At 46.6% G+C, this 24,852-nt stretch overlaps 1 protein-coding gene across 3 annotated transcripts in view; it reads left to right on the plus strand.

The window, feature by feature from the left end:
* The window catches only part of ZNF862 (zinc finger protein 862), a 37,545-nt gene that overhangs the window by 5,705 nt on the left and 6,988 nt on the right, over nucleotides 1-24,852 (plus strand). For 2 of the 3 annotated variants that reach the window (XM_019453144.2, XM_019453143.2), the window contains 5 exons: nucleotides 4,291-4,402; nucleotides 6,147-6,251; nucleotides 8,314-9,011; nucleotides 10,509-10,686; nucleotides 23,497-23,601. In XM_019453144.2, the coding sequence (XP_019308689.1) occupies nucleotides 4,342-4,402; nucleotides 6,147-6,251; nucleotides 8,314-9,011; nucleotides 10,509-10,686; nucleotides 23,497-23,601 (1,147 nt within the window). In that variant the 5' untranslated portion in view covers nucleotides 4,291-4,341. Of the gene's footprint in view, nucleotides 1-3,691; nucleotides 4,126-4,290; nucleotides 4,403-6,146; nucleotides 6,252-8,313; nucleotides 9,012-10,508; nucleotides 10,687-23,496; nucleotides 23,602-24,852 lie in introns of those variants that run through there. The other variant, XM_019453145.2, reaches the window with a different exon arrangement.

Genomic DNA, 24,852 nt, shown 5'->3' on the forward strand with positions numbered 1-24,852 from the left:
ACTTTGAGATTTTTTTTGTGTGTATGGTGTAAGAGAGTAGCCCAGTTTCATTCTTTTGCATGTAGTTATACAGTTTTCCCAGCACTATTTATTGAAAAGTCTGTCTTTTCCCCCATTGTATATACTGGCCTCCTTAGTCACAAATTAATTGACCATATACAAGGGGGGTTATTTCTGGGTTTTCTGTCCTGTTCTGTTGATCTATGTGTCTGTTTTTGTGCCAGTACCATACTGTTTAGATTAATACAGTTTTGTAGTATATCTTGAAATCTGAGATTGTGATACTTCCAGCTTTGGTCTTTTTTCTGAAGATTGCTTTGGCTATTTGGGTCTTTTGTGGTTCCATACAAATTTTAGGATCCTTTGTTCTAGTTCTGTGAAAAGTGGTGTTAGTGTTTTGATATGGATTGCATTGAATCTGTAGATTGCTTTGGGTAATATGGACATTTTGACAGTATTGATTCTTTCAGTCCATGAGCATGGTATATCTTTCCGTGTGTGTGTGTGTGTGTGTTGTCTTCATTTCTTTGATCACTGTCTTATAGTTTACAGAGTATAGGTCTTTTACCTCTTTGGTTAAATTTATTCCTAGGCATTTTATTCTTTTTGGTTCAATTGTAAGTGGAATTGTTTTCATAATTTCTCTTTCTGCTACTTTGTTATTAGTATAGAGAAATGCAACAGATTTCTGTATATTAATTTTATATTCTGCATCTTTACAGAATTCATTTATTAGTTCTAATAGCTTTTTGGTGGAGTCTTTAGGGTTTTCTATGTGTAATATCATGTCATCTGCAAATAGTGATAGCTATACTTCTTCCTTACCAATTTGGATGCCTTCTGTTTTTTGTTTGTTTGTTTGTTTGTTTGTTTGTTTGTTTTTTACTTGTCTGATTGCTGTGGCTAGGACTTCTAGTACTATGTTGAATAAAAGTGGTGGAAGTGAACATCTACATCTTATTTCTGATCTTAGAGGAAAAGCTTCCAGTTTTTCCATCATTAAATATGATGTTAACTGTGGATTTTTCATATATGGCCTTTATTATGTTGGTATATGTTCCCTCTAAGCCTACTTTGTTAGTTTTTATCATGAAAGGATGTTTATTTTGTCAAATGTCAAATGCATCTATTGAGATGATATGGCTTTTATCCTTCTGTTTGTTAATGTGATGCATCACATTGATTGATTTGCAAATACTCAGTCATCCTTGCATCACTGGAATAAATCCCACTTGATTGTGCTGAATGGATGCTTTTAATGTATTGTTGAATTGTTTGCTACTATTTCTTGAGAATTTTTGCATCTTTGTTTGTCAGGTATATTGGTCTGTAGTTTCTTTTTTTTGTAGTGTTCTTGTCTGGTTTTGGTTAATGCTGGCCTCAGTAAGAATTGGGAAGTTTTTTTTCCCTTTACTGTCTTAGAATTTTGAGAAGAATAGGTTTTAATTCTTTACATGTTTGGTAGAATTCACCTGTGAAGCCATTTGGTCCTGGACTTTTGTTTGTTGGGATTTTTTTGATTACTGAATAAATTTAATTACTAGCAATCAGTCTGTTCAAATTTTCTGTTTCTTCCAGATTCAGTTTTGGATGATTGTATGTTTCTAGGAATTTATCTATTTCTTCTAGGTTGTTCAATTGTTGACATATAACTTTTCATAGTATTCTCTTGTAATCCTTTGTGTTTCTGGGGTATCCATTGTTATTTCTCCTCTTTCATTCCCGATTTTATTTATCTAAGTCCTCTTGCTTTTTTTCTTGATGAGTCTGGCTAAAGGTTTATCAATGTTGTTTATCCTTTCTAAAGAACCAGCTCTTAGATTCATTGATCTTTTCTTTTCTTTGTATTTCATTTATTTCCACTCTGGTCTTTATTATTTCCTTCCTTTGGGCTCTGTTTGTTCTTCTTTTTCTAGTTCCTTTAAGGATAAGATTAGATTGAGATTTTTCTTGCTTCTTGAGGTAGACCTGTATTGCTATAAACTTCCCTCTTAGAGCTGCTTTTGCTGTGTCCCAAAGATTTTGGACCATTGTGTTTCCAAACCATTTTTGTTTTTAAAATTGTTCATTCATACATATTCATAGGTGAAAGACTGTAAGTTTACATACCAGGTGTCAATAGTAATTCTTTTTTAGTAAGGGGATTGTGGGTGATCTTAAAACATTTTTTCTGCTCATTGTCTAAATTTTCTGCGGTGAACACGTATTAACTCATAAGAAAAGCAGTCAAATTATTTTTTTAAGTATACAGCTCAACAGTGAGTAATAAGAACTATCTGTATTATTTTTCTCAAGAAGCTTTGACTATTGAGTTAAAATAGATATTTCACCTGCTCGAAATCTGACCATAAAGTTACAAGGCAATTTTAGACAAATGTACTAGAACTTGTCATAAACGGAAATAAATGTGTCCCCTTCACAGTTGTCACTCTGGAAGGCCTTCTACTTACCCCAAAGATACTATTTCCCAAAATGTTGTTTTGCTTTGGTGGTGGGGAATTTATATTTTGTTAATAATTTTCTTTATCAGACTAAGTGATAAATGTTCGGGGTATGAAATTAAAAGGATAAACGGAGCAATGTTTTCTGCCTATTTCCTTTTCTGATAATTTCTTTTATAATGGTTTGTTGCATGGCCGCGGATTCTTCCCTCTCTGGGGCTATGATGATAGTTTTGTTTTGGAAAAGTTTTCTTTTCCATGCCTCACATTCATTTCCTCAGTTCCAACCTGCCTCCTCTCCCTGCCACCATCTGCAAGAACCTTTCTCCAGATGTCTGATAGTCCAGCTTAATGGTCGGACGCTTAATAGTCAGAAACCAAAATTCTAACTGGAAGCCCAGAGTCCATGGAAGGCGGCTGGAGGGGGGGGGGGGGGGGGGCTTGTCAGCACTGAGCCTTGCAGGGGAATCTGGGCAGGCATTTCTTGGCGAACAGCTTTCCCCCCATTCTTGTTGTCTTACCCTTGCTGCCTTCACTCCCAGGCCGGAGGTTCTCAGCACTGCAGTTTCTGAGCCTTTTTTTGGATTTTGTGGTATAAATTGGGTCGTTTCTCAGTTTGCCCACTGCTGGGCGAGGATTTGATTTCTTTGGGTCTGCTCAGTTACTACTTTTTCATCTACTTTTCAGTTTCCAAAATCCTATTGCTTCTGTCTCCTCCACCTCCCTCCTTGTTCTGTTTCCTATCCTTGTGGGTGTTTTCTTTCGGAGCGTTTTGGCAGGGAGGGTGTCTTTAAAAAAAAAATTTTTTTTTTACATTTAATTATTTATTTTTGAGAGACACAGAGACAGAGCACAGCGGGGGAGGGGCAGAGAGAAAAGGAGACACAGAATCCGAAGCAGGCTCCAGGCCCCCGAGCCATTGGCACAGAGCCCTCTGCGGGGCTCGAGCTCACGAACCGCGAGATCATGACCTGAGCCGCAGTCGGAAGCTCAAGTGACTGAGCCATGCAGGCGCCCCAGGGAGGGTGTCTTCAATTCACAGGGAGGATGCAGAATTCAGTGTACTTGTTCAATCTACCATCTTACACCAGAGCTCCCCCAAAATATTTTCTGATCCCCGGACCCCTTTTTGGCAGAACAGAGCTATTTAAAAAAAAAAAAAAATTTTAACGTTTATTTTTGAGACAGAGAGAGACAGAGCATGAACGGGGGAGGGGCAGAGAGAGAGGGAGACACAGAATCTGAAACAGTCTCCAGGCTCTGAGCTGTCAGCACAGAGCCCGACGCGGGGCTCGAACTCACGGACCGCGAGATCATGACCTGAGCCGAAGTCGGCCGCTTAACCGACTGAGCCACCCAGGCGCCCCATAGAACAGAGCTATTTTACAAGCTCCATGGGATATATAGTTCTCCACTGTAAACCTTTGCCTGTCTTGATCACTGACTTCATCGGCAGACATAGTTCTGAAGGACTTTCGACTGTTTCCAGAAATTAGATACGTCTTCCTTACCATGTTCAAGATTTTGCACAAGAGTGTGCCCTAGGTTGTTGCTGAGGCACTGGCTGAGAATACCGGGTACTGTGGCAGGCGAGGAGGGTGCCAGGAAAGGATGACGGAGTTCCCGAGTCAGCCTTCTCCATGACAGTTCTTTCGGTGTGTGGCCCTTCCTGTGGACCCAGGAGGTGAGAGAGGTGGGGTCTTTAGGTCTTATATGTAGATTGACGATGCCCCTCCTCTAGTTTGATAGGTTCCCAGAGCACAGGTGCCCTCAGGGGGTGTGAACACAGGTGCGGAAGATTCATCAGAGGAGGAAATTGGTGCTTAGCAGGTGTCATTTTTCCCTCCAGGCTCCTGTGACCTTTGATGACATCACTGTATACTTGCTTCAGGGGGAATGGATGCTGCTGAGTCAGCAACAGAAGGAGATCTGTGGTTCCGACAAGCTGGTGGCACCACTAGGTATGGGCCCCTGTTCGCTTCCCCACCGCCTCGGTCTAGGTCAGCATTCCAAATCATATCCGACTCTGCCATACTGGAGAATTTTCTGGAATCCTACCATTTTTTTCAGGCCTGTTTACACCATTCACCTGCGCAGCCCCTTATGTAACTTAACTGCACAAGATTCACGCACCACCCCTTCTCTCCTTCTCGTACGTTGGCCAAGAGAAGTGGGGAACTGGAGCATGTCAGGGCTGGACCTTGATGCCTTACCGTGTCACACGGTGCCAGCAGGAAGCCCGGCCTGTAGTGGGTGGAGCTGCAGGGTGGATTTTGTTTCAGGTGCCCACAGGACACTGGAGGTAGTAAGTGTTGGAAGCAGGAGCATCATCTGGCCTGTGGAGATCTGGGCCCAGGCCCAGCCCCCACCACGTGACTCTGGCGTGCCTTCGACCCAACTTTCACATTTTAAGTCTTGGTTTCCTTCGTAGGGGCGTCGTAGAGGCTTAAGGAGCTAAAGCCACTTAAAACTTCGTGCCCATGTAGGTGTATTTCACCTTTTCTATTTTCTGAATGTCCTTTCTCTGCTTCTGTGGGTAGACTTTCCGTGCCACGGACAGACGTGATTGTAATTCAACACGTGTGTACAACGTATGTGCTATTTTCTCAATTCACTTGGACGACCATGTGACACGCCTTTCTCTTCTTGTCATCTCAGCCCCCCCCCCCCCCCCCCCGCCGCCCCCGTCTAAGGCTGCGGGAGCCACAGGCAGCTCTCTGTGGGCGCAGGGGCTACAGCGGGTTCTCCCAGGCTTGCCAAACCCAGTTTGAAAACTGCCGGTTCTTTTAAACCAAAAGTTGCAGAGTCACGGCTCACGGGCCTTTATTCTGCTTTCATCACTTTTGCTTGGTTTCTCTACAATATTTTTTATTTTTTTAAGTTGTTTTTTTTTTTTTAACATTTATTTATTTTTGAGACAGAGAGAGACAGAGCATGAACGGGGGAGGGGCAGAGAAAGAGGGAGACACAGAATCCGAAACAGGCTCCAGGCTCTGAGCCATCAGCACAGAGCCCGACGCGGGGCTCGAACTCCCGGACCGCGAGATCATGACCTGGGCCGAAGTCGGATGCTTAACCGACTGAGCCCCCCAGGCGCCCCTAATTTTTTTAAGGTTACGTAAGTAATCTCTAGACCCAACGTGGGGCTCAAACTCATGACCCTGAGATCAAGAGCCGCGTGCTCTTCCCACTGAGCCTGCCAGGTGGTTCCTTTACAATATTTAATTTGTTAGTATTTCACCATGGGGAGTTTTTACATGGAATTATGATTTCTGGTTTCTCTTGAAAAGCGGTACAGCCTGGCAGCGCTGACCCTGCGTTCCCCGAGGGGAGCGGCAGCTGTACCCCCACACAGGTGGCCACAGCCTCCCCACCCGGCCTGCTTTCCTCGTTACGTTGTTGGCCTGGCCCCTCTCAGCATTTGGGTTTGTGAGTCTCTGTTCTGAACCAGGAGTAGTTTTCAAACCCTTTTAGCCTCAAAGAGGGACACTGTGCCCCTCACTGCATTCACTTAGTCCCCCATTCTTTTAGGAGCCTCATGGATATCTAAGTTTCCAAACCACCATGCTGAAGTATCAAGATTCCTACCTGTGCCCTTGACCAGTTATCTTACAGTGTGGAGGGGGAGGTCCCAGACAGACCCTTCCTTAACGTTGTGACCGGGATCTAAGACTTCATAAGTGCTTCTCTCTGTTCCTGACTCAGGACCAACTATTGCCAACCCAGAACTGTTCTACAAGTTTGAGCGAGGGCCAGAGCCATGGGTGGGCAGTGCCCAGGGCCAGAGGAATGTCCTGAGGCACCATCCAGGTGAGTGTGGACCCGCATGGGAGGAGGGGTACTTAGCTGGAGAGAGGGGGCAGAAAGCTGGGCACCAGGACTCCTGTCTTATCCCTGGCCTCTCCCTGCTGTCCTCCAGCTCACATGAGAATGCTGTCCTTCCCCAGTGTATCTGACATATACACATCATTCTCCAACATTCTCTTTATTTTTTTAAAACCATTTCTTAATGTTTAAAAAAAAATTTTTTTTTAAACATTTATTCATTTTTGAGAGACAAGAGAGAGACCGAGCATGAATGGGGAGGGGCAGAGAGAGAGGGAGATGCAGAATCCGAAGCAGGCTCCAGGCTCTGAGCCGTCTGCACAGGCTCCAACTCACGGACTGCAAGATCATGACCTGAGCCAAAGTCAGATGACTAACCGCCTAAGTGACCGAGCCACCCAGGCGGGTTTTTTTTTTTTTTTTTTTTTTATGTTTATTGTTTTTAAATGTTTTAATGTTTATTTTTTATGTTTTTTAATGTTTTATTGTTTTTAATGTTTTTTTATTGTTTATAATGTTTTTTATGTTTTTAATGTTTATTTTTGAGAGAGGGAGACACAGAGCACGAGTGGGAGGGGGTTGCGCAGAGAGAGAAGAGGGAGACACAGAATCTGAAGCAGGCTCCAGGCTCTGAGCTGTCAGCACACAGCCTGATGCGGGGCTCGAACCCACGACCCGTGAGGTCACGATCTGAGCCCAAGTCGGATGCTTAACCGACTGAGCCACCCAGGTGGCCCTCTCTTTATTTCTGCCTGAGAGTATATGTTGATTTGCAGTTATATATTCTAAGTTCCACGATGGCATGACTTTGTCTTACTGACTCCCGTATTCCCAGTGCTAAGAACAATGCCTGGCACATAGCAGTTGCACATTAAGTAATCACTGAGTGAATGGACAGATGTCTGCTAAGTTGTAGGATTTATTTTGGCTCTTCTCCTTCGATAAGCCCGTCCTGTTGAGGGACTGGCTTGGCTAGAGTCAGGCCAGGTGACATCGTGTCATTGTATGAGGTGGTTGAGTTACCCAGCCCCCAGTGCCGGAGAAAAGGGAGGCGGAACAAGCTGTTCCGGGAGTCGAATCACAGGAGTCTACTCTCCCTCACGATCTGTCTCAGATGGACCACAGGGAGCCCGAGACTTCATAGATACCAGTTTGTTTTATTTTGTTTTCCAATGCTTGGCTCTTTCTTTTGAGCCTGCTTACTCTTCATTAGCCGCTTTGTGCTCCTGGGTGAGCTCCGGGTGTGTAGACTGGACTGTTGGCCTGGAGCAAGTACCATGGAGTCCTTGGCCACTGGGCATCTGTGCTTATTCACAAGAAATGGCTCGAGGGGAGTTAGAGCTGCGAAAGCTATAAGTTGCGTTTCAACTAAGGCGTGAATAAAGAAACTTCTAGTTTAGCCTGAGAAAGAAGATCTGTGTGAGTTGATGAGAGTTTTCGCCTCTTGGAAGGGCTGTGGTGTGGGAGAGGGCTTGTGTTTCTCTGGAGGGCTGACATAGCACCCCTGGGTGGAAAGTACTTACAAATGGATCGTGGTTTAAGGCAAACTCTGGGGACAAAAACTACCCAGGAGGTTGGTCGTTCCCTGGTTCCAAAGATGCGTGAGCGGAGTGCAGACGTCTGTGTGCCAGGGTACCATGGAAGGGGGTTCCTGCTGAGGACAGAGTTGCAGGGTTTGGCTTTAATATCTTCATTAACTGACATTTTATCAGTTTGCGTTCTTATCCATAAATAAGCTTGAACTTCTGAAGATTGTGCCCGTATCTTGGGTTGCAAAGATGAAATTGCAGAGGTCTTTTTGGCCAAGCCAAAATTTAAATTAAAAAAAAAAGGGGGAGTTGCTTAAAGCCCCTCTGATTTTCTTCTGGGTCAGCTGAGGTGGGCCCTGGGGCGCTGAGGGTCTGGAAGAAAATTCCAAGTAGAGCCTGTGTCACTCTTGGGTGTGACTTCCAGCTTTCGTGTTTGATACACCGAGAGGCTTCATGGGTGGCAGTGGCTCTAACTACAGGACCTCAGACCAAATTCCACTGGTCTCTTTTCTCTAAAGGGAAAAACCAGATGGGCTGCGTGGAAGAAGGGGACGGGCGGAGTCCGGCCGCAGAAGCCGGACCGTACCTGCCGCCTCAGAAGAAAGCCTGCCTTTCCCACTTCAGCACGGAGCCTGGCAACACTGAGGGAGACTGTACAGGAAAAAGCAAAAAACCCTTGAAACCCCGGTCTATCCAGAAGTCTTGGTTTGTGCAGTTCCCGTGGTTGGTCATGAACGAGGAGCAGACGGCTCTCTTCTGCTCTGCCTGCCGAGAATACCCGTCTGTCAGGGACAAACGGTCAAGATTAATCGAAGGTTACACAGGACCATTCAAGGTAGAGACGCTCAAATACCACGCCAAGAGCAAAGCTCACCTGTTCTGCGTCAATGCCTTGGCAGCACGGGACCCCATCTGGGCAGCCCGTCTCCAGAGCATCCGAGATGAATCCGGAGATGTTCTGGCCAGCCCGGAGCACCTCTTCACGGCAGATTATCCCATATTGTACCCCCCAGGGCCTCTGGGAGCCTATGAGAACATGGCCCAGCTCCTGCCCGGCTCCAGAGCTGAACTGGAGGACCCGAGAGAGGATGGAACAATTCCTGCATTGTATCTCGACTGCATTTCTGAATTGAGGCAAAAAGAAATTGCTGATGGTATCTACAGCGCCTCAAATGTTAACATTTTGTGTAATGACGCTGCCGAACCCTGCGGCCAGGTAATGTGTTTGTAATGATTGCTGTGTCTCCAGGGGAAGGTTTCTGTACTAAGAACAACATATTTTGCATGACGATGATGGGGAGATTATAGTAGCTACGCCTGCTGCTAACGTTATACTGTTATCATAACCTAACGTGCTGATAACGTAGTAGGCATTATTTTATGTGCTCTACGTGTATTATCTCGTGTATTTAAGACAGCACCCCTGTTGTTCTCATTTCCTTTTGCAGACAACAAAACATAATTAGTGGGACAGAACATTCTAACTCCTGATATAAAGGGAACATCTAAATTCAGAACACTGATCTTTATCCAGAATCCTAAACAGTCGCAGAACTCAAGAAGATAATACACGACCACAAAACAACCACAGAACTCTTAAATACTTAACTTCTAAAAGTTTTTCAGCTTTGACTTTGGAATCAGGTAGCCCTTTGAAACTGTAAAATCTCTCCACGCCCGTTCTCTTATGTAAGGGTTTTGATGCTGCCCTAAGGCCGGTGGAGTGGGTCAGATTAAACTCGTCTTTTTGGGAGGAAACAGCGTCAGGGGGACTGACGTGGCCACAGTCCACCTGTGCCAGAGCGTGGCTGCCAGCTGGCACTCCCTCCCACCCCCTGCGCACCGGCAGGTCCCGAACCTCTCTGGCTCTCACCTTGCGGGCACTCAGTCGGTCTCTAGCTCTTTGCAAAGTTGGCCGCAAGGAAACTGCGTTCACTGGAGTTTTTGAGTTACGGGGTCCTTTGCCATTTCTCAGCTATTTCACGCGAGCAGGATTTTACTAGAAGTCATTTGGAGTACCCCTCTACTTCCAACGAGAATAGCTCAGATGTTCCTCGTCCCTAACATGAGAAGGGCCCAGCTAAAGTTAGTAAGCGTGGGTTTTTCCAGAATCTGGAAAAGCAACAGAGCTCATTTCTCTTCATGTTCATATTCCATCTAGTGTTTGGTATTAGGAGCTAATAAATATGTCTAACCATTTATAATCTGAATTCCTTTAGCAGGAAGGCACGTGTAAACCTCGTCACTGAATATAAGCATCTTTCGTTCTTCTGTACGACTTCTTCTTCCTTCCCATCCCAGTGGGAAATCTTAGCAGGTGCTCCTGGAGGCAGACGGTCATCATTGTAGTCACGGATGAATAGAAGGCAGCCCCTTAGAACCTTACAGGGAGGGGTGCAGTCGTAAGCTCTTCCAGGACCCCTGTTCTTCAGCACTTTTATTTCCTCCTAGGAGACCCCAGGATCAGACTGAGGCTCATTTGGTTTTTTGTTTGTTTGGTTGGTTGGTTTTTTCACCTACTAACTCTGGGCCTCGCAAATGTGCTTCTTTGACTTTGGCTGGGTACATTGCTGCCTCAGAGTACATCTGGGCCTCTTGGCAAGCCTCCCAAGAGAGACGGGCCTTGAGAAGGTCCTTACGAAGGACCTTGAAAGCATCCCACTGGGTGTCTGGCATAAGAGGCGTGTTGAGTGACTGCTGCTCTTTGTTGCAGGATCCTTCTGAAGAGGGGCTGTTTGAGGAGGTTCCTGTGGTGTTTGAGGAGCTCCCGGTGGTGTTTGAGGATGTGGCGGTGTATTTCACCCGGGAGGAGTGGGGCATGCTAGTCAAGCGGCAGAAGGAGCTGTACAGAGACGTGATGCGGATGAATTATGAGCTGTTGGCTTCCCTGGGTAAAGACTCACGTAGACCCTTGTCTGCCACCACCATCTGACATGGGAACCCCACAAGGGCAGCTGTGGCTTGTGGCCATCTTCCCATTTCTACCCTCTCCCTGTACATTGGCGGAGAGAGATTATATTTTTTGTACCTCAGAGCTCTCTCCTGGCTTTGGGACGCTACTCACCCCCTCCCCACGCTCCCGCCCGTCCATCTTTCACCCTCCACCAGACATGCTGAATCCCTCCCACGTGCCAGCTGAACACCAGTGAAGGTCTCTGCTTTTGAGGGGCTGGCAGGTTTGGGGGAGAGACAGACACTTGAATAAGAAGCTAGAAAGTAACACAGGCTCTGTGAAAGAGGTTCGGGAAAAGTGCCCTGAGGCCGCTAAAGAAGAGTGATTTCATTTTGCTGGGCGTCGGAGGGAGGGACCAGGAAAGCCTTTACAGAGTCTGAAGTTGGAAAACCAGGCAGACGGGCAGAAGGAAGGGCGTCCAGAAATGACAGAGGGAGGGACGGTGTGAGCGAAGGCATGGAGGCGCCCTCCCCTCTGTCTATGCCAGGCCCGCGGCATTGCGCCCAGGGGCCGGCAAGGGCTGGTGGCCTTTGGCCGCGGTGTCGCTAGGTTGGGCACCGGCGCATGAGGAACGCAACAGTGTTTGTTACCTTCTTGGGACAGTGCTGTCTCTTGCCTCTGCTTCTTGTTCTCTTTGCTTTCCGTTCCTCCACCCAGGGTTCTCATGCGGCATCGAAATGGGAAGGCGAATTTTCTTCTTCTAAAGCTCTTACTTACTGACTAGCATATGTGATAACAGCAACCTTACAGAACGGGCAGCTGGACAGAACTCAGGAATCCCAGCAGCAATCTGTATCGTGACTTCCGTGGAGTAAGAACTAAGAATATCTGTGACTCAACTGACGTCCTAGCCCTTGGTTTATCCTGCCCTTTCACGCGCAGCCAAGATACGGATTATTTTCTGAACATTCCTGACCCGTGTGCTTGTTGTTCTCATTGTTCAGAATTTTTAAGTGGCTCCCCGAACATTCAGAAGTGATGTAAAAACTGGTTTCTTGTGTGATAATAGAGGTGTTGTAATCCTGCCTTAGGCCCTGGGCGCTTGTACAAAGTATGCCTTCAAAGAGCATCACTACCTCTAGAACTGTTTATTTTTACTTTTTAAATATTTATTTATTTTGGGGCGAACGTAAGTGGGGGACAGAGGACCTGAGGCCAGCTCTGGGCTGACAGGCTGACGACAGCAGTGAGTTCGATGTGGGGCTCGAACTCATGAACTGGAAAATCATGACCCGAGCTGAAGTCGTACGCTCAACTGACCGAGCCACCCAGGTGCCCCTAGAACTGTTTAAAAGCAGTGAGAATGAAGGGGAAATTCATTTTTAAGAAATACACACCACGTATGAGAAGTTGGGTTTTCCTTGAAAGGAATGCACAGTAGTGACGTGCCTTGCCCTCAGAGCCCCTGCGGAACGTTGTCGTGAAAGCAGTGCTAACTGATGTTGACAACAGGGTGTCTCCCACCATCGGGGCTGACAGCATACAACATAAGCACGTGCTCATTTTCTTTTGAATTTATGTCGGTTAGGAATGGGGAAATCTTTTTTTATATATAATATTTTGTAATTCTTTTTTTTTAAAGTTTGTTTGTTTTGAGAGAAAGAGAGACAGCGAGCCAGGGAGGGGCAGAGAGGGAGGGAGAGAGAGAATCCCACGCAGGCTCTGCACTGTCAGCACAGAGCCTAATGCGGGGCTCGAACTCCCATACTGTGAGATCATGACCTGAGCCGAAACCAACAGTCAGATGCCTAACCGACTGAGCCACCCAGATGCCCTAGGAATGGGGAGATCTTAGCTAACTGGGGGAAATAAGGGACAGTCCCGTCTTGGTTATGCTTAGTTGGATGAACAATAAGTATCATCAGAGGAAGGGCAATTAATTTTGCTTGAGGGTAGCAGGCAAGAGTCAGGAAGGCTTTATAGAGAATGGGGACATCCTCTTTAGTCGTCTGAGAAATTAAAATGGGCACAGAAGTCTAGAAATAGGGGCACCTGGGTGATCCAATCAGTTAAGCACCCAACTCTTGATTTTGACTCAGGTCATGATCTCACGGTTTGTGGGAATGAGCCCCACATCAGGCCCTGTGCTGACAGTGTGGAGCCTGCTTGGGATTCTCTCTCTCTCTCTCTCTCTCTCTCTCTCTCTCTCTCTCTCTTTCTCTGCCTCTCCCTCTTGCTGCTCCTCCCCCACTCACACTCTATCTGTCTCTCTCAAAATAAATAAATATTAAAAAAAATAAAAATAGGTGCGCCTCGGTGGTTCAGTCAGTTAAGTGTCCAACTTTGGCTCAGGTCATGATCTTGTAGTTCATGGGTTTGGGCCCCGCATCAACTATTTGTACTGACAGCTCAGAGCCTTGGAGCCTGCTTCGGATTCTGTGTCTCTCTCTCTCTCTCTCTCTCTGCCCCTTCCCTGCTCATGCGTGCTCTCTCTCTCTTTCAAAAATAAACATTAAAATTTTTTAATTAAAAAATAATAAAATTAAAAATAAAAGTATTTTAAGGAGGCTTGAGAATATAAGTGGGGCCAAACATAAATGATTTGTATGTTTAAAAATGACCTGTGTTAAAGGGCATTGGGCTGGTATTTGGGATATAAAACAGTGTTGAAACAGTGGAGGTGCTATTCGTTTTGCTTTGGTGAGTTTTTTTCCCTCCCATACTTTATTCTCCTGTGACAAGTACTTTAAGAGTTGAAAATCACATATTATTTGGTACTAGCTTTCAATTATTTTTCTACAAAAAGAACTTCTCCTTGGAGTGAACACAATTTGTGAAAAAGAAAACCCCATTATAATTTTTGCAGCCAAGAGAAGTTCTATTAGCCTTTAAAAAAATCTCCCATCCATTTTTTAAAGGCTTTTTAAAATATATGTTTATTTATTTATTTTTGAGGGAGAGAGAGATAGAGCATGGGTGGGGAAGGGCAGAGAAAGAGGAGGAGACAAAAATCCCAAGCGCAGAGCCTGATGTGGGGCTCGAACTCACAAACTGTGAGATGATGACTGAGCCGAAATTAAGAGTCAGCCGCTTAACTGATTGAGCCACCCAGACACCCCTCCCATCCATTTTTAATGCTTCTTATATTTTATCTTCAAATATTCTGATGATCTGCTTATACTGGGTATTACAGGAAGCTTCTATGTTTTTCTTTTATTCTCCTGTGTGGAAATAATAACAGTGGTTTCTGCTGTCCACTGAGCATCTACTGAGCGTTGGTCCTGTGTTGAGTCTTTTATATATGTTCTCTCTCATCCTTAAAGCAAACCTCTATAGCAGGTAGTAGTAGCATTTTCAGATGAGAAAGCAGGCCTGGGAATCCCGACCATCTACCTGGAAAACGGAGAAACTGAAATTCTTTCTATTCTATTCTGTGCATTCCATGTGCCTTATACTCCTTCCATTCCCTGCTTTGTAGGTGTTTACGGGCACTTGGATTCCCTCTCTTTTCAAGATTTGTGCTAATCATATTGTTAATATAATAATAATAATAACACCAAATATGAGGTGAGATTATTTTAAGAATTCGAACAGTACAAGAATTTTCTAGAAGTCTCCACTCCCGTCCCCAATCCCCCTTGCTGGAAGTTACTAGTTTGCCTGGCTCTTTCAGACTTTCTCTGGAGGTCACGGTTAGTTCCCTCCATCCAGGGGAACTGGCTGGAGAAAGGGGCCTGGCTGTCCCATGTGATCAGGTCATGTTGTAGTTCACTGTTGCTGTAGTTCATTGTAGTTCATGCTGTAGTTGCTGTGGTGGGTCTTTGGGGTCTGATGGTCATCAAGCTGCATCGCAGCACATTCTTGCTGTTGATTTCCTTTTGCTCTGATCCTTTCAGGAAGCCCAGCTAATTCTTCCATTGCTCTTGTTAGGGTTTACGGTTAGTAGATTTGTTCTTTCAGATTTTATAACTATTGTACCTGTTTTTAAAAGGTCTCGGGGCACCTGGGTGGCTCAGTTGGTTGAGTGTCTGATTTTTGATTCCGGCTCAGGTCGCGATCCCAGGGTCATGGGACCCAGCCCTGGATTGGGCTCCGTGCTGAGCCTGGAGCCTGCTTGAGATTCTCTCTCCCCCTCTGCCCCTCTCCCCTGCTCATGCGCTCTCTCTCTCTCTCTCAAAAAAAAAAGTCTCAGTTTGATATAGTCGAACTTAATATTAATTTCTGTCAGTTGTTGACAGTTAAATTGTACAGACTGAAGCTTTTCAACAGAGAGAATGTTTCCAGGGGAGGCCGCCCCCACCTGTCACACCCTCCTCGGTCTCATCAGCTGTCTCATCAATAGGACTGAACCTGTAGAGGACAGTCACTTTGTTTATGGAGAAAAGAAGAGGTTTGTGTTTTGTTTTTAATGCTTTGCTATTTCACCCTTTTCGTACGTAGACTTGCTTATTTCGAGCTACTTATCACTCTACAGAGCTTCCGACTATGCTTTTACTTCCATGCTTTAAATTCTGGTTTCAGAGTTTGGTCATATTTGATGATGTCTCTTGTTTCCCCCCTAAAAGAAAACTCAGATCCTGCTGTTAAGAAACTAGTATTTGTCAGTGACAGAAGTAGACCTGCCAATATAGGGACTATGCAGTAGCCCGTGTTTTTATTAGTAAGAGTGTCACCCCACGCCAAGGGGCAGGTCACACACTTCAGGTGGGCACTGCCCTTTCTACGGGCGCGGTCATCAGCTACAGCCAGAACTCACAGAGCTGGGGGCAAGAAGTCATGCCACTAGGTGGAAACCAAAACCTAGTAGGAGGGCCTCGGTGAGAGACGAGTGGGAGCTCGAATGGCTCACGTGATGTGTAGGGAGGCAGCTGCTGTACAGTGGGGCTGTGCAGGAGACAGGGAGCGACCCAAGGCAGCTTCTCCCAGCCGACTCATGGGTAGGGCCTGCCAGCCTTCGGACGGAGGTAGCCTGGAAGGATCAGAAGTCCGTCTTTGCAAGCCAAACCATTTCTATGAACTTTTATGGAGGTGTGTGTGTGTGTGTGTGTGTGTGTGTGTGTGTGTGTGTGTGTGTGTCTGTGTGTGTGTGTCTGTGTGTGTGTGTGTGCATGCACATGCACTTGTTGTAGTTAGGGCCCCTTTGCCCTTTTGCCATTACTAAGACGTAGAAAAATTTGTTTGAAATTCCCTTCTGTCTCCCTCGTTCTGAAGGGAACAAAAAGGAGAGGGTTTTGGCAGCATTTTAGCCACAGCTTCCAAGAGGTCCAGTTGGGGCGCAGTACCCCTGGGCCTGGTGTGGCGGTGGCGGGGCAGGCAAAGGTGGCCGGTCCCCAAGGAGAATAGAACTGAGGCGAACAGATTCAGGGATATTCAGTCTCCTGTGTGTTTCCAGTTTTTATTTACAAATATTTCTCCATAATCATGTTTTTGAAACCTAAGTAGTTCTAACAGGACTTATACCACAAAATGACAGTACCCTATCCCGGCTTTCTCTGTTGCTGGGTCCTCCTCCCCAAAGTCTTCTAGCTGTTTCTTCTAGTAATGTGCCTCATTATTTCTAAGAAATACACACAGACATTATTTTTTCAAAGAGCGAACCTCATAGTTTACACTCGTAATACAGCTTTATTCTTTGCCACCGCTACTTGTTTGGATCAGCTCTGTGCATGTGGTTCCTTTCTCCTCACTCTTTGGGTGGTCAAAAGAAAATTCAGAGAGCTTTACGTGATACGAGTATTATATTGAACAAGAAACCAACTGTTCGTGAACAGGGAGGCCTCACACCCAAAGTGGTTAAGAGCTTGACTCTCAGCAGTTAGAATTCAGGGAGTATGTTGTTTGGTTTTTTAAATTGTGATTCGTTACTAGAAACTTCTGTTCTTTTTAGAGTAGTAGCACTGTGTAAGTTTTCTTGTGCGCAGCCGGCTGGCTTGGAAGCCGTAAGGTCACAGTGCTATGAAGAAAGCTTCAGTTTTGTTTAGGGTCAACGCCCCCGTTTAGGTGAAATTGGGGCAGTTAGAGATTTGGTTACGTGATTATGAATGGTTTAGGGGGTCTGTTCAAATTGTGGCCTCCATTTTGGTTTCCCTTTAGCCGGGTGAGATCCGTTGCCACACGATAAATAAATATCACAAATTTAGTGGCTAAATTTTTAACCCATTTATTATCTTGAAGTTCTGGAGGTCAGAAGTCCAGATGGGCTCAGCTACGTTCACTGCTTAGGGTCTCACATGGCCACAGTCAAGGTGTCCGTCAGACTGGCTCCTATCAGGAGGTTCTGGGAACAATCACTGCCAAGAGCATCCAGGCTGTTGGCAGAATCCAGTTCCTTCTCAGTGGTAGGACTGAGGTCCCTGTTTTCTTGCTGGCTTTCGACCAGGGGTCATTCTCAGCTCCTGCAGGCTGCCCTCTGTCCCTTCCATGCGGCCTTCTCCATCCTTGGGCCAGCAACAGTGTGTCGAATCCTGTTGGTCCTTTGTTTTGCTTTGTTTTAAAAAAGTTTCTTTAAATCTCTATTTATTTTTGAGAGAGAGACAGAGTGTGAGCAGAGGAGGAGCAGAGAGAGAGGGAGACACAGAATCCGAAGCAGAGCTATCAGCACAGGCCCTGACACGGGGCTCAAACTCATGAACTATGAGATCATGACCCGAGCCGAAGTCGGATGCTTAACCGACTGAGCCACCTTGGCGCCCCTGCTTTGTTTTTGAAAGTTTATTTATTTGTTTTGAGAGAGAGAGTGTGTGAGAGCTAGTGCAGACGTGTGAGCCGGGGAGGGACAGAGAGAGAGGGAGAGAGACAGAATCCCAAGCAGGCTCCACACTGTCAGCACAGAGCCCGACACGGGGCTCGATCCCATGAACCATATCATGACCAGAGCCAAAGTCAAGAGTTGGGTGTTTAACTGACTGAGCCCCCCAGGTGCCCCTGTTGATGCTTTGAAGCTCTGACTTCTCTGCTTCTAAAGGGTTGATGTGGTTAGGTGAGTCAGCCACATAACCTCTCTTTTGCCACGTCATGCCACATACCCACGGGTATGAGGTCAGGTCACAGGTTCCACCCACACTGCAAAGGGTAGGGATCAGGAAGGGCCAAGGTCCCTGGAGCTCATGTTAGAATTCCACCTACCCCATGAGAGAATGTCGTTTTTCTTGAGTGATACGTGCAGAAGTATTTAGGGATAAAAGGGGGTATGAAAAGAGTGTAGTCTCAATGGTTCAGAAAAATATCACCTATGTAATATTTATGTATTATTCATACATGTATGCAGAGAGAGGAGAGAAAGAGGGGAGGGGAGGGCACACGAACATATGAGTGAGAAAACAAACAGGACAAAACGTAAATGATTGGAGTTTCTTGTATTATTATTGACACTATAAGTTTTAAATGGCACAAAAATTTACCCCCTCTGCAAAGTTAGGAAGTAAAAGTGTAGGCTTTGTCGGGTAGTAAACTATCTGGACTTCGTCTAAAGCTGAAGTTTCTTGCCCCTTCCCACTCCACCTGCCTCTGGTCTGGAATCTGGTGTCTTGTGTAGGAAGAAGGGAGTTCTCCTCCTAACCTCCGCCTGGCCCGGGACTTCTGGTGTGTCCGGGGCGGGGGTGGGGGGCGCAGTGGTGGGTGAGTGGGGAGGAGAGGTGCCACAAAGCTTTTACCTGGCTTCCACTCGTGGCTCGGATAGTTGAAAGCTGATTCTCTGGGTGAGTTTGTGGGCTCTACGCTTCCCCGCCATCCCTTACTGCCACCTGTTCTACACGGTGAATGTCTGTTTTGGCCGTCAGCCCCATAGTGGCTCATTCCTGGGCTGCCAACAGGCAGTCATGGGCAGAGTCCCTGGAAGTGGCTCCAGACCCTTCTCTTTCCCTCAGGGGCCCACATCTGGAGCATGGAAAACACTTAGGTATCCTTTGCTCCGACAAAGTCTGGGAATGTAGGCTGTTCCCAACATGGCCGCCATGAAGGAGCCCATCAGATTCTGCCTTTTAGTCTTTTCCAGGCCTGGATTCATGAGGAGCCCCATAGCCCAGGAGATAAAGGTCAGGATGTCATCCCCATTAGGCTTAAGGTCAGGGGAAAGTAGCTCGTGCCACCTCTCTCCATGGTGGGGGGAGGGGTCCTCACAGTGTACTTGACATCTATTTCCAGAAACACCTCTAGTATCCAGCTTCCTGTCCTCTTCACTCCCAGTGCACCGACTCCCTGTGTCGAGGGCTCAGGTCCCAGCCCAGTGTTTCAACCACCCACTTTCCAAGTCAGGCCTCAGTGGTCTAGCTTTGGGATGGGGGACAGTTGGCTCCTATCTTTTTGGTTTTTTTGTTTTGTTTTTTAAATTTTTTTTATGCGCATTTATTTTTGAGAGAGAGAGAGACAGAGACAGAGCGTGAGTGGGGGAGGGGCAGAGAGAGAGGGAGACACAGAATCCAAAATAGGCTCCAGGCCCTGAGCTGTCAGCACAGAGCCCAGTGAGGGGCTTGACCTCACAAACGGAGAGATCATGACCTGAGCCCAAGTCAGACAACTTAACTGACTGAGCCACCTGGGCGTCCCTCCTATCTTTTGGACCTTGAACCAAAACAGACGGGCAGACTCACACTTTAGTATGTCTGTTGCTGTTCCTGGTTTGTTGATTTTAGAGTGATACTCGCTCTTGATTCCTACTGTGGATGATGAAGATCCGGCCCTCTTACGCCACCCTGGGCCCCCATCTGTCCCTCAATCCTCTCAGAACAAGTATATCATGCTGTTTTGGTTAATTCAATGTAAATTATTTGCATAATTATGATGATGTATTATTTATTTCTGATCAAAGTGGCATAGTATGATGATTTTCCTTGTAGGATTTCCCCCCCCCCGAGATTGAAATTTTTTCTTTTTTTTTTTGCTAGTTTTCTGTACTATTGCCAATTCTTCTCCAACTGTCCAGCGGAATTCTAAACCTCCTCTGAAGAGCTTTTCCACATGCTCAGACATCCTGTGACCGATCAATTTCATTCTTTCCCCGGGGGCTTCTGTTATCAGGTCTCCATTCTCCTGCCCTGTCCGACAAGCTGGTTATTCTTTAGGCCTGCACAGCTGTGGCCTCAGAGTTCCCTTTGTCCCCCTCCTGTCCCCTGGCTGTATCTCTTCCAGGTTTATATCTTCATTTTTTGGAGCACATCTTCCAGTAACCTCCCAAAAAAGGCTGCATGGGAGGACATGCCTTATGCTGCTTTCCAATTGGTAACTTGGTGGGGGGGGGGGGGGGTGGCGCCTAGATGGCTCAGTTGGTTGAGTGTCCAACTTTGGCTCAAGTCATGGTCTCACAGTTCGTGAGTTCGAGCCCTGCATTGGGCTCTGTGCTGTCAGTGCGAAGCCCGATTCAGATCCCCTGTCCCCCTTGCTGTCTGCCCCTCCCCTGCTCTCTCTCTCTCAAAAATAAACACTAAAAAAAAAATGGTAGCTTGGAAATAGTTTCCTCAGTATTTTGAAAGCACTGCATTTAGGTTTTACTGGTGCTGAAGAGAAGTTAAAATACCTTTTTTTTCAAAATTCTTTTTTAATGTTTATCTTTGAGAGAGAGACAGAATGTGAGCAGGAGAGGGGAAGAAAGAGAGGGAGACACAGAATCCGAAGCAGGCTCCAGGCTCCGAGCTCCCAGCACAGAGTCTGACATGGGGGTCGAACTCATGGACCACGAGATGATGACCTGAGCCTAAGTCAGACGCTTAACCCACTGAGCCACCCAGGCGCCCCTAAATACCTTTTTCTAACTAAATCTTTGAACACAGCCTGTTTTATTCTACTCTGAAAGTTTTCAAGATCTAGTCTAGTGTTCTGAAGTGTTTATAGCATCAGTGACTTTTCACTTCTTGTTCTGGGTACCTAGTGCTTCCCTTCCACTTGAAAACTTGCATTTTCCGGTTTGGGGGGACATTCTTGTATGATTTCTTCCTATTGATTTTCTCTTTTCTTTCCTCCAAAAAGCCCTATCAGTTAGATAGTGGACTTCCTAAATTGAGCCTCTGGTTTTATTTTCTTCTCCTTCCCCACCTCTCCCTCCTTCTGCTTCTCCTTTTTGCTTCTGTCTTTTTTGTTCTACTTTCTTGGAGATTTTCTCAATTGTATTTGCTAACAATCTACTTAATTTTGTCATTTGTTCTATCGTATTTTGTTGTTTTTTAATGCTATTTTTGAGGGAGAAAGAGACAGAGCGTGAGTGGGGGAGGGGCAGAGAGAGAGGGAGACACAGAATCCAAAGCAGGGTCCAGGCTCTGAGCTGTCAGCACAGAGCCCGACATGGGGCTTGAACCCATGAACTGTGAGATCATGACCTGAGCCAAAGTCCAAAGCTTAATCAACTGAGCTGCCCAGGTGCCCCTCTTCTATCATACTTTTAATCTAAGAACCCCTATGACTCTCTTCGTGGGTGACTATCGTGACTTTTCTCTCTGGGAACAGGAATTCAGGCTTGTTTTTTGGAGATCTGTTTCGTTCCTTGCAGTTTCTCTAGTTCCTCCGATCTCTTTCCTACCCGTCTCATGTCAGAGGCTTGTCTTAAATAAATATCGTGTGGTTCATCCAGGTTTAAGAGTAAAGCCTTGACAGACCTTGGCTGGAAGCTCTGTGCGCAGCTGGGACTCATCAAGGGGTGGGTTTCACTGCGGGGTGTCCGCTGTGAGCCTGCAGGTCTCACTGAGAATCTCGCAAAAGTCAATGTCCCGGAGGCCTTTGGGGCAGAAGGGGACAGGGAGGGGCAATTCCCTTTCTCCAAAGAAAACTCTTCCAGGGGCACCTGGGTGGCTCAGTCCGTTAAGCATCCAACTCTTGATTTCGGCTCAGGTCATGATCTCACCAATCGATCGTGAGTTCCAGCCCCGTATTCAGCTCTGTGCTCGGAGCCTGTTTGGGATCCTCTCTCTCCCTTTCTCTCTGCCCCTCCCCTGCACTCACTCTCTCTCTCTCTCTCTCTCTCTCAAGATAAATAATAAATAAACACTTTTAAAAGAAGAAAAGAAAACTCTTCCAAGTCCCCTGGTTGGGGCCAGAAGCCAAGCCCGTGTTCTTGGAGCTGAGTAGTGCACATTTCCGAACACAGACTCTTTCTTCATTATCATGACCCTTCTCCTTCTTTGTCCACTATCCCCACCGTCCCCGGGCCTGGAACCTTCCCACTTCTGTTTTTCTGTGGACTAAATCTCCATTCTCCTCCTCAAGTGAGGGTAGGTGGGGGTGGCGGTGTTCTCTGGTTTCCTGGGGCAGGTGGGACGACCCGGGTTGGAATGGTCTCTGCAGACTGTGGGCCCGCCCTTTCTACCCGTTTCTAACTCACCACCTTCTGCCGCTCATGGCGCCTCGTCCCGAGTCTCTGGGGGATTCTGCCATTAGATCCGCTTCTTTCTCCTTGCCACCTACTTTGCCGGCATCTGGTGTTCAGTAACTTTTCCTTGTATTATTATTATTATTATTATTATTATTCCATTGTCCTCATTTTAGACATGTTTTAAGGATTTATCCAGTCTACTGCACTTTAACAATGTATTAAATTATATTTTTATTAGTAGTAAATATATGGATACCCACTCATAACAGATACAAATATATAAATGTATTCAAGTGACCCTAGAGATGAACAGTGACAATAATCACTATTTTCCCAGAAGCACCCACGCTTAGCAGTTGTATTTGTCTTTCCAAAGGGAATTTACACACACATTCACACACATACCAAAGCATGTAGGTAGATATTAATGGATTTTATTTATTTATTTATTTAAAAAAATTTTTTTTAGTGTTTATTTTTGAGAGACAGAGACAGCATGAGTGGGAGAGGGCAGAGAGAGAGAGAGGGAGACCCAGAATATGAAGCAGGCTCCAGGCTCTGAGCTGTCAGCCCAGAGCCCGACGCGGGGCTCGAACTCACAGACCGCGAGATCATGACCTGAGCCGAAGTCAGACACTCAACTGACTGAGCCACCCAGGCGCCCCTATTTCAAATCAAGAAATCAATTTCTTTGCCTACCCCTGAGAATATTCATTTTTTAAATAAAGGGCAGTGCTTAACCCAGAGGCCTGACCTGCTTCTAGTCATATTTAAGGTTCCTCTGCAGGTGGCAGACTTTTTTTTTTTTAACGTTTATTTATTTTTGAGATGAGAGAGAGCATGAACAGGGGAGGGGCAGAGAGAGAGGGAGACACAGAATCTGAAACAGGCTCCAGCCTCCAAGCTGTCAGCACAGAGCCCAACGCGGGGCTCGAACTCACGGACCATGAGATCATGACCTGAGCCGAAGTCAGACGCTTAACCGACCGAGCCACCCAGGCGCCCCAAGGCAGACATTTTTAAGGGGCCTTTCAAGTGCCCCATGAAAATAACTCATGTAGTAAGACACCTGCCCGTAGGCCAGCCATGGTGGCTCTGGGGGCACTTGAGCCAGCATAGTGCCCGTGACAGTCTGACTCTTCTCGCGTGGCTTTACCATCCCTGCCCTCTCTCCTCCTGTTGTATCCTGTTTCCTCCGACACCCACCTTTCCTCTAGATGCAATCAGCTGACTCTTGTCTCCAGTGGCTGGTCCGCGGAGCTAAGGACGTTATGTATCCTGGCTAAGGGATGCATGTTAGCATCTGGACCTGACTGCCTCTCGGGCTTTATGCATAAATTGGCCTGCCACGTACGTATGTTTTCATCGTGGCCCTGGCTGAATAGACTTTCTTAAGAGATAGACCCAGAGCCACCCCTGAGTATTTCCGTTTCCGTGACTAGCTTCGGGCGGGCTACTTGACTTGGTGGTCCACAGCAGGGACCTCAGTGTGACTCTTCGTCCCTGCATTAGGGCCTGCGGCTGCCAAACCAGACTTGATCTCGAAGCTGGAACGTCGGGCTGCGCCCTGGATCAAGGACCCAAACGGGCCCAAGTGGGGGAAAGGTCGTCCTCCAGGTGAGTCTTGACCTACTGAGCTCTGAAGGGCACATCCTGGGGCCCACGTGGCCACGACGGGTCACACAGTGTTCACTCAGCCATCCCTGTCCTGCTTCTGTTGTGCAACAGGCCTTGTTTTAGGCCCTGGTGGACAAAGATGAGTAAGAAACTTAACTGTGCCGTCCAAGTGTCAGACAGCCTGGGAAACGGGGTCCGTATGGGAAAAACGAGGCCCTTTCATGAGCAGAATGCTAATGGGGTCTGTGGTAGAGCTGGTGGGGGCGATGTGTGGGAGATACTGGTTATAAGGAACTCTGTAACTGCAGGCCTGCAAGCCGCCCTTCTTCCCTCCCCCTCCAGTTTTTAGTGACAGCACCCTGGCCTGTGAGAGTTCACTGTTTTGTGTATCTCAGTCAGGGGCTTATTGGCTAGTAGCTACTGCGAATACTTCGGTACCTCCCTTCTTTCTTTTTTTTTTTTTTATAAGATTTTTTAAATGTTTATTTTTTTTAATTTTTTTAAATTTTTTTAATGTTTTTATTTATTTTTTTGAAGGAGAGAGAGACAGACAGACAGACAGAGCATGAGTGGGGGAAGAGCAGAGAGAGAGGGAGACACAGAATCCGAAGCAGGCTCCAGGCTCCAAGCTGTCGGCACAGAGCCTGATGCGGGGCTCGAACTCACGAACCATGAGATCATGACCCGAGCTGAAGTCGGACGCTCAACGGACTAAGCCACCCAGGCGCCCCTTAAATGCTTATTTTTGAGAGGCGGGGGGAAGGGCAGAGAGAGAGGGGGACGTAGGATCCGAAGTGGGCTCTGCACTGACAGTAGACAGCCCGATGCAGAGCTTGAACTCACAAACTGTGAGATCATGACCTGAGCTGGAGTTGGATGCTTAACCGACTGAGCCGCCCAGGCGCCCCTGTACCTTCCTTCTTTCTAAGGCTCGTAAGACGACTTATGGATACTTAACCTCATTTCTTTGTGGTGCCCGAAAGAGGATTGAAGTCACTTGTTTATCCAATAGCATCTATGGCCAAGGTGGCTCATTAAGCTTGCTAGCAGCTGATGTCACACGGTCCCAGGGTAGCTGTGTGGATGGAGAGAGGGAGGCTGGCTAAAGGTCCCACAAGGGTCAGTGGACCTCTCTTAGACCGCAAGCTGACTTACACAGATAACAATGGGGAACGGTTTAAAGAGAAGTCACTGATGATTTCTAGAAAGGTAGATCACATTCAGCTCTGCTTTGCATAAGGGATACTCATT

This window comes from Panthera pardus, unplaced genomic scaffold (assembly GCF_024362965.1).
Source record: "Panthera pardus isolate Hobbes unplaced genomic scaffold, ASM2436296v1 HiC_scaffold_9, whole genome shotgun sequence".
Lineage (NCBI taxonomy): Eukaryota > Metazoa > Chordata > Mammalia > Carnivora > Felidae > Panthera > Panthera pardus.